General features: G+C 35.7%; 1 protein-coding gene across 4 annotated transcripts in view; it reads left to right on the top strand.

Annotated features, from left to right (window-relative positions):
- The window catches only part of myripa (myosin VIIA and Rab interacting protein a), a 37,826-nt gene that overhangs the window by 20,098 nt on the left and 4,239 nt on the right, over window positions 1-13,489 (top strand). For 2 of the 4 annotated variants that reach the window (XM_087241002.1, XM_087241001.1), the window contains exons 5-12: window positions 2,687-2,767; window positions 3,223-3,320; window positions 3,401-3,481; window positions 3,936-4,049; window positions 4,192-4,357; window positions 6,008-6,579; window positions 8,365-9,723; window positions 11,336-11,395. In XM_087241002.1, coding sequence (XP_087097128.1) covers window positions 2,687-2,767; window positions 3,223-3,320; window positions 3,401-3,481; window positions 3,936-4,049; window positions 4,192-4,357; window positions 6,008-6,579; window positions 8,365-9,723; window positions 11,336-11,395 — 2,531 coding nt within the window. The remainder of the gene's footprint in view (window positions 1-2,686; window positions 2,768-3,222; window positions 3,321-3,400; window positions 3,482-3,935; window positions 4,050-4,191; window positions 4,358-6,007; window positions 6,580-8,364; window positions 9,724-11,335; window positions 11,396-13,489) is intronic. The other 2 variants (XM_087241004.1, XM_087241003.1) reach the window with 1 other exon arrangement.

The raw sequence follows: 13,489 nt of genomic DNA, 5'->3' as shown, positions 1-13,489 counted from the left end.
GATATCCAACTATCTATATATCCATCCATCTCCTCTAATCATATTTTTTAGCCATCCATCCAGCAATCTATCCAATATTTTTCAATTGTCCATCTATCTTATCCATCCATCCATCCATCCATCCATCCATCCATCCATGCATCCATCCATCCATCCATCCATCGTCTTTTAATTAAATAAATATTATAGAAAAAATATGTAATTTATTAAAATAAATGTAAATGGCATGGCTAATCAGGGCAGTTACATCACAGCCATGTCTTGTTTTGTTCACTAGAATACACACAATGTGCAGTTGTAGAAAAAACACACACTGCCTCTTTGTATGGAAGTGTAAACAAAAATCTGAGTGATTACTTTCCTCTTCTGCACCAGCTCAAAGCTCCTTTACTTGTGTTGTGGCTTTTAAATGAGTTATGACCTGTGCTCAGCCTCCATTTCAGTTCTGCTGTGGTCAGTGAGCTGAGAATGTCTTCAGCATGAAGGGGAACGCAGTTAAAAGCAAGGCCAGAGGCACATTAACAATGGATGACCATGACTGTGGATGTTTGTCACCTCAGCAGACCTCTGTAACCTCAGAGGAAGAACAGCTCCCTGTAGAATAGAGTAAAAGCGTTGCACTGACAATGAAAAATGAAGAGCTTTGGCCACAAAACACACCGCCCTGTTTGGTTAGGCCTTGGAAATTTGATGCAGAGAAAAGCTAGAAGATAATCTGTTTGAGTTTAGTGCTAAGAATGGAGCAATAAGCTTATAGCATTATAGGATAGGTTTTTAAGCTGCAACATCAGTCTTCAGCTTTAGCTCATAGAAAAGGCTAGATTCATAACATTATTTTGATTTACTTTGCCTAGAAGAGAGTAGGCGTAAATGTTGACTTAAATGTAAAGGAAAGGTGTTTTCACACAGGGCTAGCCAGAGAGTTCAAAGGCTGTTTGACCTTCATCGGCTCGCTTTAAATGGCTTTATGTGGAGCTGAGGACATATTGATATGTCAGTAGTTGCCCATCAAATGATTTGTCATTCGACAGCTCTTCGAGGATGAGACAGTGTCTGTCAGAGAGAAACCTGTGGAGAGTGCTATTAAATCATGTCAACAAGCTGAAAGTGCTGTCAAATCTCTGGGTTTTGCACAGAAACAACTTGTCAACAAAAACATGTTGTAATATTTGATGCTCATGTTTGGTTTTGTCAGTAACACAATAAAAAAACAAACAGTAAGGATACATTTTTGTGTAAATAAATGAAATAAGATTTGGGTTTCTAAGGTTTATTGACTGGTGTCACTTTAGGAGTGCACAGAACTAATTTACTAACAGGCATTTAAATATGCCAACTTTCACAATGTTTATGTTTATTTTCCAACTTTGTTTATGTTCACTATGGGCGTAACTCACTGCATTTAAATAAAAACTCAACAAAAACCCCATTCTAACATATTTTATGTGCATTTGTCCATTTAATCACACAATTGAAACACTAGAAACTTTTCTATAATTTGCTTCATCTCAGATTGCGTGCACAGAAAGCCACGTAAGTGAAATTGTGAATTGAAAATAAATCATAAACTAATTCTGAAAAACTGCATATTATAACCTCACCTCTGGGCAAACTCGTCCCTGAAGGATCTGTGTCCTGCAGAGTTTAGCTCTAACCCTAATCAAACACACTTGCCTATATGTTTCTAGTGATATTCACAACACTGATGAATAGGTTTAGGTGTTTTTGATTTGTGTTGGAGCAAAATACCGGAGAACACCTTCCCTCTGGAATGAGTTTGCCCATTCCTGCCCCAGAGTGTGAAGGGGTGCACTGACACTATTTTATCCGAACCATGCCCAGGTGTGTTTCCCGGTTTCTTTGACAAGTGTAAGTGCTCTGAATTGGGCTTAGACGCAGTTCAAATGGCCAGCCCTGTCCCAGTTTAAAGAGGTGTGCCAGAGCGCGGTTCGGTTGGGCTTTGGCGCAATACGCTTGTAGCGAAATACCCCACAATTAATCATTTATAACTCTTTGAAGCTGCCTTTTTTAGGCTTTGCTTCAAATTGTGCCATTTTGGTGACTGTTGCTTTAAATTTAAATGAGATTGTGCTCCCAGCCTCATTAAAAAATAATCTTCAGCAATAACCATGTGAAAAGTGAATGGTGGATGGCTGCTTCTCACTAAGGGCTATTTATGGTAATGAGGAAGAGATAGTCATTAATGGACGGGGCTTTCCCCCTCAGATGAAATACAGAGAATACCAATCAAAGTGTTTCTGCAGACTGTTTTTCTGAAGTTTAATAATGAAAAATATAATAAATTTTAACCATCTGAAGCTGGCTATATTCACACAATGTTTCCACACAACTGTGTTTAAACCTCTTGCATATTTTGCATAATAGGTCCCCTTTAATGCTTAGACAACATGGCAATGTTTGAATTGATTTAAAAAATAATGGATATACATGAACCTACTAAAATCTGATTTTTAAAATGGCTCATTGCGATTCATTTTATGCATATCTGTAATTGAAACCAAGCTAGCTCTTTCGTTACTCAATGCGTATTTTTTTTAAATTCTGAGCATGTCAGTCAGGATACTGTATATTGAGACAGTCAGTCTTGCATGATTTCAAATAATTTGGGCATTACACAGAAAAGGTTTTGTGATGAACTAAACTGTATTACTTTTTACCCCAACAGAGGGCAGTGCGTATGAGGAGAGTGTCTGCAATGAGAGTAGCGTCTATGAGAGCGACAGCACATTCTACAAACAAATCGAAGGTTTGAGTACAAATCAAAACTGCTTTGATACAAATGTATGGCTGTTGCATCAGTAGTTTTGGATTATATGGATAGATTACTCAAAATTGAAACTGCAATCTTCTACTCATCCTTTGCTTGATTGGAGCCTGTTTGAGCTTCCTTCATCTGTTGAACACAAAAGAAGATATTTTGAACGCATGGATTATTTTTCTCCTAATATGGATGTCAATGATCAACTGATTTCCTGCATAAAAATATCTCCATTTGTTGGCAGTAGAAAAAAGAAACCTATAAAGGCTTAAGTAAAACTACTTGAAGGAGAGTACATGAGAACATTTTCATTTTTTGGTTGAGCTATTTCTTTAATGAGTTTCATTCTGTGAACATTTGAACACTTTTGAGTGCAGTCACAGTATGTGGCACATATAGCATCTGGTTCAGAGCTTTTTGTGAAGGCTGAATGATTATTTCAGAGCACAGCATGGCTGAGACTATTAGTGTGGCACTGCGGGTGGCAGAAGAGGCCATAGATGAGGCCATTGCTCAGGCTGAAAGCCAGACTGACAATCAAGTAAGACTTTCCCATTAATATGTTCAGGATTATTCATTCATACTGTCTGCTCAGAAACTTTTGGATATTTTCTTTTGAAGGAGAAGCAGAATGAAGCTCAATATCTGCGGCAGAACAGAGGAGAGCTAATAGAAGAATTGGCCAAAACTATAGTGGAGAAAGTGAGTAACATGTTAGCAATGACCTTGAGTTTGATCTTTTACTTTTGATATATGATTTGATATGAATCTCTGCCACATCACAACCTTGTGTGTGCAATAATTTCTAATAATTAAAAGGACATCATCAGTTACTTCATACATAATATTACTGTTTTACTGTGTTTTAGATTAAATAAAGGCAGCTTTAACCTTTTTAATTGTATTTAACACAGAGGATTCATTTAAATTAATTCAGTATTTTTTTAATGTATAATTAGTATGATTAGAGTATATGTATATTTCTATACTCTTGATTTGACATCGAAAAGATTGTTTTATATAAAAAGCAATATTTAATATAATAAATTATGTAATGATTATTTGCTTCGTTTTAAAAATTGTATAATTATTTGAAGCAAGATTGACTGTTTCTATGAATTATTTTTTGCTGATTATAAAAATATTTTACTGTCAGATTGTCCGGCGGAAGAGGGATCTGTCTGAGATAGAATCTGGATGTAATGTGGAGCAGAACCGGGATGAGATTTCTCCAGATCAAATCCAAAAGGCCTTCGATGCTGCTCTCTGGGTAACCTGCCCTTTTATTTCTTCCATTACCAGTTTTGTCCACTTTTGAGATGCACTATTGATTGCGCTGACTCTGTATAGTGGTTTTTGGATGGTTCATTTGCTTCGGTGTTCGCGGAATAAATCTTCTCGTCTCTCCTCAGAGGTCTCGCTCAGCTTTCTGCCTCCTGACTGATGAAAAAACAGATCATCACAGTAACACCGGGTCAAGGCCTTCATCATCTAAAAGCCATGCTCTGGAAATGACAGAAACATTGCCTGTCCAAGCCATGCCAAGCTGGAGGAGTGTCGACCGACTGGACAATTCAAGTTAGATTTTTTTTTACTTAATGGCTATTTACATAAAGAATTAAAACTAAGTAACACCAATGGACAATGCTCTTAATTTTATTAACATTGCATGATGCCTATTGACATTTAAAATGCTTTTAATTTTTTATTATCAATGTAGTGTGAACTTTACTTTTTCCAAAAAATTCAATAAAAAACAATTATTGTTATTATATATTATATATAAAACAATAATTGCTATTGTTTTCATCCTTGGTGTGAACAAGCCTTTAATTTATTAAATGTTCTAAATGTGGTATCATTTAAAACCCTCAACATTCAAAAATCATCCTGTGTACAGCATTTTTTTTTTAAATTCAAAATTGCATTAACCTGCAAATGGTACTTTAAGGATGCTTGGATGTTGTCATGTTTTAAATATTACTGCATGAATTTATTATTGCACTTTCTCTTTTTATTTTAAAATAAAGGTTATAATTTAACTGACATCCATGGGCTGTTTTCAGGTATAGGACTTATTTAACATTTCACAATAACCACCATTTTGGTGGTATCAACTTCAACTTGGTTAGACATATGATTTTAAAGTTATTTAAACATCCAAATAATTTCGCAAAATAAATATTTTGTGTATGTTTGAAAAAAGTGCAGTCCATTTGCTTTACTGTGAATATAAATGTCTGTATCTTTTTACACTTGAATCATTTTTTTGGCCCAAACTTATTCCGATAAAAATTTCAAGTTACAAGTTACACATTGCAACAGTTCAGTTACGTTTGTATGTCTGTGCTCAAAGAGCCTGATTGTTACATTGCCATCCAAAGATGTCCTAAATTTATGGTCTTTGGTGATAAGGTGCAAATTAACTGTTATACAACGATCCCTCGCTATAACGTGGTTCACTTTTGGTAGTCTCCCAGTTTTGCTGATTTTTATTTTCGTGCAATTTGACATGCTTTTTTTCTATAACGCATTGTGTTCTGCGTCTTGATTAGCACACTGTAGACCTGTCTGTAGACCATTGTCAGTCAATTTCCTTGGTGTTGTGTCTCCTGTATAGTACAGAATGCATTCAGCTTACTACATTTACATAAATCTTAGATCACTAGCAAATCACTAGCGGTTCTGCACCGTCAAAGGCTGAGTTGAACTTCTGGATGTGATAAAGGAAGGTAGAAGTTACGCTTTGAGGTAGAAGCTAAACTTTAAGAGTGTTTAAACGAGAAAAAAGTGTGAAGATGTTAATGCCTGTCTGAGAAAAGTGTATAAAGTGTGTAAGGGGTTTTCCAGCCTTAAAACATCTATAATAATTGTAACAATAAAGCTGACCACTTTGCGGTTTTCATCTATTGTAGGTTATTTTTAGAACCACTTTAGGACCACTGTACAGACAAAGCTAAATTAATAGCTGATACACTGATGCCTTATGATTCACCTCTACAGTTTTTGTTTTCAGTTAAAAATGATCAGTAATAATGTAGACACCATTTTACATTACACCTAAGGGTGAGCAAATTAAGAGCAAATCTTTATTTGGTGAAGGTCATCATGGTAGAATAACTCTTGCTTATAACAGGGAGATTTTTAATAACTGTACTTAACTGTAACTGTTGAATATATTTACATACTACTCAATGTATCTAAATGTTGTTCATGTATATGTCTCAGTGTTACAGAGTCCTGATGGGAACTGGATTGCATATCAGAGCAATCTGCTCTCTCGACCAAGTCTTTTAACCAAGCGCAAGAGTCTGGTGTACAGTGTTTTAGAAAAGGAGTCTGGTGTGGTGTCAGCTTATGATGACATGGGTTCAGAAACAGAGCCTGAAGCTAATGGGGTCTGGGGCGCTGCACTGGTTGAGCTTCAACTTAAAATGTCTGCCAGCAAACAGCTGACTTGCCCAGAATCCTACAGCCGGCAAGCAACCTTACCTTTGCATGCACAAGCACAATGTTTTACTGAGAACAATATTGACACTGAAAACTCCTCAGGACCGGATGGGCCGATGTCTCAAAAAACTCTGCTGCCCTTTCTGAAGAGAAAAGTACCACTGGAACACAGACGACCCGCATCAATACGCCGGCCAAACGTCTTGGATGTGAATTTCAACCCAGAAGGAGCTGAAAGCAGTGAGGATGGACTAGAGGACAGCAGAGTCAAGAGGTCACGGCGGCGGAGGAAAAACAAGAGAGAGGACGCAGAGTGGAAAGGACAGTCAGGACTGCCTTTGGCTGAACCGGTGAGTTTTTTATATTTTGAATATTCCTGTACGGTATAGATTGTTTTCACATGACTTCATTGATGATGCGTGAAACTCAGATGGAGGGCAGGAAGTGACTCTTCTACATAGAAATCACTATCAGAACATCAAAATGTTTCTGTTATATGTTTTTTTTATTGTTTAAATGGGCTAAAATAAGAAATGCTGAGCAGCTTTTATAGACTTCCAAAGTTTTTTGCTCATAAAGCGGGAACATTTTAAAAAATGGCTGAAAACGGAAGAAAAGGCGGCAAGTAATAAACATTTATTCAATACATCTATGTGTACAGCCTGTTTTTGAAAACGATAATTCGTTCGACAGAACTAACAAATATTATATACAAGCCTAGCTATGTGTATTATATGTTAAAGTGCTAGATAAAAATCAGATACACACACCACCACACGTCTACAAAATCCAGGAGAGCATAAATTAACTACCCTGACATGTAATCGCTGCAAAGAAATATCGATCTTGTTTAGCAATAATCCAAGTCTTTACTAGTGTTTTGGTGGAATAAACAACTATAACATGAACACAGATGTGCAGCTGTTTGTTCATGGTAAGTTTATTGACCAAACAAAAAAGAAATACAACCCTTGTCACAAAACTAGATATTTAGAATTGTGGAGCATTTTTCCTCCTTACAAAAAGAAATAAATAATAATGTAGACTACGCATATATGCTTTTGTATGCTTTCATCTGTTACTTTGTGATATCTGGAAGGTATCCACATGGGGAAAAAACTATATTAATTTGACCAAACAAATAAGAAATGCAACCTTTGCGACAATACTAGAAGGTTATTATTGTGGAGCACCTTTTTCCTCCTTAAACAAATTATAATAATGTAGACTATGCGTTCACGCTTATGATTGCTTTCATCTGTTATTTTGTGATATCTGCAGAATATTCACATGGGAGAAAACTATAGTAATTTATAATAAACAGGTTTTTGTACCACAAAGGAAAGTGTATGTGTACAACTCTTTGTTAATAAATGCTACTTAATGTTGGAGCATAGTAAACTGATTTACTGTAATAAATAACGTTAGTGTAAACTGTGGTGTATTGTGATGGTGTATTATTATAAAAACTGAAGCCTATTGAGTAGTTTGTTTATTACTACAGTAGTTTCATACAAAAATATAATTACTACGACAATTTAATTCAATTAATTATCTACAGTTTGCTTTTAAACACTAACACTATTGTATTTTATTTTTTCATGTAACGTGATAGCTTATACAGTATATACCGCCTCGATGACAGGCAAAGATACTTTAGTTTAGTAGAAAACTCAACCCTCTTCATGATATAAGGATCATGCCCAACATATGAGGTTATTTTCTATTGTCTCCTTTAAAATGTGGTATAAATTTCAAAAATAATATAGGCTTAAAAAGGCAAGAGGTGACTGGAATAGCACAGTACAAATATAGAAGTGAAAACAACCAGAACTGAACAAATAGACAAACTTAAATAAACAAATATACTCAACTCAAATAAAACAAGCTAGGGATTATTTAAGGAATATTTCTCATCTTGAACACTGAAGAATGTTTTGAAAATTTAAAATTACCATTGACTTAAATTGATATTTTGATACTTTAAATGGATATTTATAAGTTAAAATCATAACGTTGACATGCCTGAAATGCAAAAAATGTTAAATGTTACTTTAAAAAAAAGATTTCATACATTTTAGATTGTATTTTATGTATTTATTTAACCTTAAACGACTTTGATTCTTCATTGTCAGGATTCCAGTACCCTACCCTCAGATGCTCAGCCAAAAAGATGGTATATGAAACAAGACTCAGCCGACACTTCAGACACTGCTACCCCTGACATCCTGAGCTCTGGAGCCACAACCCCTGATCCCTTTGGACCTGATCTCAATGCTTATGGATCTTTAGATCAGGAGTTGACTTCCAAACTGAAAGAACTAACCAGTCAAGTCCGAGAAACACAACTCTCCTCTACTGAGGATGAACTGGACAGGATGGAGTTTCGAATGTGGAGTGAAAAAGATAAAGCAAAGTCAAAAGTGGGAGAGGAAGTTATGGAGGACACTTTCTTGAAGGTTGCAAAAGAAACATCAGGTGAAACGGAATCTACAAATCCAGGGAGATATATTGAGATATTGAATGAAGATGATCTGACCATCAGACTGAGAGAACTGACCAGTGAGGTCACCGAGACTCAACTTTCCTCCACTGAAGATGAACTAGATAGATTTGAGTGTCAAACTAAAACCAAATGCCTAAATCAATCAATGAGAACAGAGACAGTAGAGGTAGATGACAGGGCAGATGGAGAAAGATTCAAAACACATGACAATAAACCCCACAACCATGTAGAGAAGATGGTTGAAAAAGCAGAAAAAGAGCGATCAGAGAAAAGGGACCATGTGGCAAATCAGGACAGTAGTGAGCATAATAACACAGATGAGACTCAAATAAACTCTGGGAGACAACAACAAACAGTTGTGGATGCAGATGCACAAAATGAGAGAGCCAGCAAAATAATTAAGCAGACAAAGAACAAAAGAGAAGTCGAGACTAAAGGAAGAGAAGCAGAAATAAGTGATGTGGTTGAAGGTCAGCAGAGCCGAGCCGAGAATACAGATCTGGCTCTCAATAGATTTGTAAGTGAAGATGGAAATATGGAATTTGATCGGATCATCGATACTGTAGTGAAAGCTTTGGGTGACATGGAAGAACACATAGAGGCTTACACTAGTGAGGGGGTATTTTTAGACAGAATGGGAAGTGAGGCAGAGGAACCAGAGATGATGGATGAGGGGGAGAAAGTAACAGAACAGAAAACCGATGACAAGGCAACATTTGTGGGATGCGTTGTTAGTGGGAACCTGATGGATGAACAGGAAAAAGAAATTAATGAAGAGGCCAAAACACATGAAGTTCTGACACTAAAAAGCAGCAGTGGATTTACTGAGGACACTGAAGACAAGCAATGCATCACATCATTAGAAGATAGAGTTCAAGAGAAAGATGGCAACAGGCAAAGTGAAGAAAAAGAGGAGCAGAAGCAACTGATAACATCGCACAGCACCTCCTCTTTTCAGGAGTATCTGACACCGGATGAGATTTACAAGGTACTATACTCCCACCGAGCAATTTTATGTATATAAACCATCTAAACATAGATTACTAGAGCAAAACAAGGCTAAAATTGGGCTGTGAGTGAAATCTAACTATAATCCAATAACAGACTAGTCACCAAAGAGTGTAGTCATTCATTCATGTCTATTTGTAGACTATTGTTAGACATGCATTAGATTTTCAATTACAGGCCACTTTTGCTGTGTTTTAGCCAAGATGTCTGTGTTTGGATGTGTATTAGACATCTTAAACCCAAATAAGCCTGCTGGGAACTATTAGTCATGGGGGAAAAAAGCTTTTAGAGACTTGAACAAAATTGTTTGCTTAATATATCGGATTCGGACTCAGAGTATTCAACATGCCAGTGGTGTAAAGGTGGAAAGTGCAGATGAGTGGGGTAAAATGAGCCATTTTGTACTTATATGGACCTCATGGCAAGGGAAAAAAAGGCAGAAGCAAAAGCTTTTCAATTAATTTTAGGATGTTTCTTTTTAATTTAAATAATGATGGGCGGCACGGTGGCTGAAAGTCACTGGTTCGAGTCCCGTCTGGGCCGTTTGGCATTTCTATGTGAAGTTCGTCTGTTCTCCCTGTGTTCATGTGAGTTTGTTCTGGGTGCTCTTCTGGGTGCCCCACAATCCAAAGACATACTCCATATAATAATTGAATAAACTAATTTGTCCATAGTGCAATGTGTGTGTGTAAATGAGTGTGTATGGGTGTATGGGTTGTGGCTAGAAGGGCATCTGCTGCGTAAAACATATGCCTGAATATTTGGTGATTCATTATGCTGTGGCGACCTCTGAAATAGAGACTAAGCCAAATGAATGAATGAATGAATGTTGATCATACGATAAGGATAAAGTGTTTTAAACACGGTTTATTATATAAAAAATGTTGCTCAATTTGCCATAGATTAGGGGTAAATTGATCTACGGCAGTGGGCAAATTGACCAGCCATGTCAATGAACATTGATAAAACTAAAGATTCATTCATTCATTTTCTTTTGGCTCAGTCTTTTTATTTATCAGAGGTCACCACAGCAGAATGAACTGCCAACTTATCCAGCATATGTTTTTCACAGCAGATGCTTCCACCCTTTCAAGAAATTATACGTTTGGGTCCAAAATGTATGGTCATATGACATGATACAGGGCCCACTGGCTCATCTTACCCCACACTAGCCTAAAATCAGAAACATCAATCAACCAATAATCTAAAATATTTAAATATGAAATATTAAATTGTTCATAAGAGATAATCTGTTCTTCCTTTTTATTCTTTCCTTGTCAATAAAATGTTGATCCAATACTGATACACAATCAGATAAAAGCCATGATTCTTTAGTTCAAGAGTTCTCACAGATCAACATGTTTTGAAACGGTTGTAACAGTAAAGCCTTGTTTACTGAAACTGTGACTTCAGCAATTTGAAATGAGCTCCGAATCATTGTTTCAACACATATTGCTACAGTAAATTAAAAGCTACAGGCTGCTTGCTTGCAAATAACTTGCTTCATTTCATCCACTAATTAAGCTTCTCTGAAACTCTTTCCTTGTTTCTTTATATCTCCTCCTTTGTCTTCTTCTTTTCAATTTTTTTAGGGTGCACATGTGCTGGACATAGAGAAAAATCTACATTTTATCTCCAATATACTACACCAGGTGATGATTGTATGCTAATATTAACTGGATGAATTCATCATAAGTTTTTACTTGGCTTTGCATGTTCTTTATTTCTGAACATTTTCCATCTTCTTTTCACACACTTTTCACTGTGCATTGTGCTTTCATTTCACATATTTTACGTTCTGTTTGGGCTGAGAATGTGTTGCAAAAAAAAGGAAAAGTCGGGTCCAAGTAGAGGTCATGATTACAATGGCCAATTAGAGACGCCTTAACCTGCTCAGTGTTGCTCAAATGGAGTATTTGTTTTCAACATCAGCTCACAACATTTTTCGCATTTATGAATTACACTCTAAAATGTGGACGCAGAGTAAATGACTATGAAAGAACATTTTCCATACAAGTCGTAATTATGAGATACAAAGTCAAAATTTTGGCACGACAACTAAGCATTTAATTTTTTGTCATAATATGATTACATTTATGACTGATGTCGTAATCGGCTGATGTCATGACTAGTTTGTCAACATTTTATGTTTACTGTATGTTTTAATTGGGTCATTTAATACTTTTTGCTTTTTTATATCTCATAATAATTCATTGGTTTCATAACTTTGACTTTTTAGGTCATGAATCTCATCTAGCAAAGTCACATTTTTTTCTTGACAAATCTTTTTGTTTCATACTTTTTGTGCCATTTACAGTATATCTCATTTACTTTATTTACTTTGACATCATAATTGTAACATTGGGGCTGCTCAATATACCGCTTTAGCATCGATATTGCAATGTGCATTCACAATAGTCACTTGCAGGATCTGCAATGTAGAATTTGGATTGTATTTGATCAGCAGTGTGTTATTTTACATTTTTATGTAGAGTAATAAAGTCTTAGACGGGTGTAGCATCTCATATTTTTGATGAAAGCGCCTTAAATTTACAAATTAAATAACGTTTTTTGTAGAGCTCACCCAACTTTTACCTTACTCCAATGCCTGCTCAGTAGTGCCCCCTTATTTTACATTTTACATTACAGTTGGTTATTCAATAATAGGGGTGAGACAAAATATTGATATGCTAAATTAATTGTAATAATTCTGCCCCCAAAATGCATTATCAATTTATCCAAGTATCGATAGTTATTAAAAGGTTCATCAGCCTTGCACTGCTACTGTTTACCGCAGTACTTGCGGTGGCACGAAAACACATCAGTGTTGCAATTTCACAAAATATATGTGCTGTTAATAAAAGAAATGCAACCTATATATTTTTGATGCATTTTTTGCCCTATCATTACATATCATGATATATTGTGGATGGTTTTCTGATCTACCATCGTCATCATCGTCATTATCAATATCAGGGGCAAAAATATCATAATAATAACGTGTCATATTACTGCACCTGAATCTGACTACTTATTTCATTTTTATTTTCTGTCTTATTTATTTATGTTTGTAATTTGCTTGATTCACTCGGCTACAAGATTATTCCAATTAATCTAAACGATTGATTTCATTTCAAATAGAGTTATTCTACTCATCTGCCTAAATTGTATTTATATCAGTGCATATATATATATATATGGAGAAAGGAGCTGTAAATATTACATATTCAACTCAAATGCATATTAATGACAATGAATGAGGCTTAAAGTCACATAGTAAAATGTAAATTAGGGCTGCAAAATAGTATGGAGCTAATAATATGCCTAAACAATCTGCATTTGATTCCCAGGGATGGGTTGCGGCTGGAAGATATATATGATATATATATATATATATCAGAAAAATAAAATATCGCAATGTCAGATTTTATTAATATCGTATGGAGCTAATAATATGCCAAAACAATCTGGATTTGAATTTTGTTAATTGAGATGATTGTGAGATGTAATTGAAATAAATATATGAATTTGGTTCACTGAAGCATGTACTGTATATTTATTACACAAACTACTGAAAATAGCTGACCCCCAATAGTCAGTTTGCAGAAGAATTGTGTCTTCCTGAGCCTCACATACGCCAGAAAACTCATGCAGCTCTGTGATTGGCCAAAATGCTTAGTTTTTTTTTTTTCCAGTCACTTTTTGGTGATTGTCTACTCTTCCCTGTTGATCACTTCTGACCTACT

Source organism: Danio rerio, chromosome 2 (genome assembly GCF_052040795.2).
Source record: "Danio rerio strain M-AB ecotype USA chromosome 2, GRCz13ab, whole genome shotgun sequence".
NCBI classification, from domain to species: Eukaryota; Metazoa; Chordata; class Actinopteri; order Cypriniformes; family Danionidae; genus Danio; species Danio rerio.
Note: the sequence above shows the minus strand (reverse complement) of the source record. Positions and strands in the feature narration are given on the sequence as shown.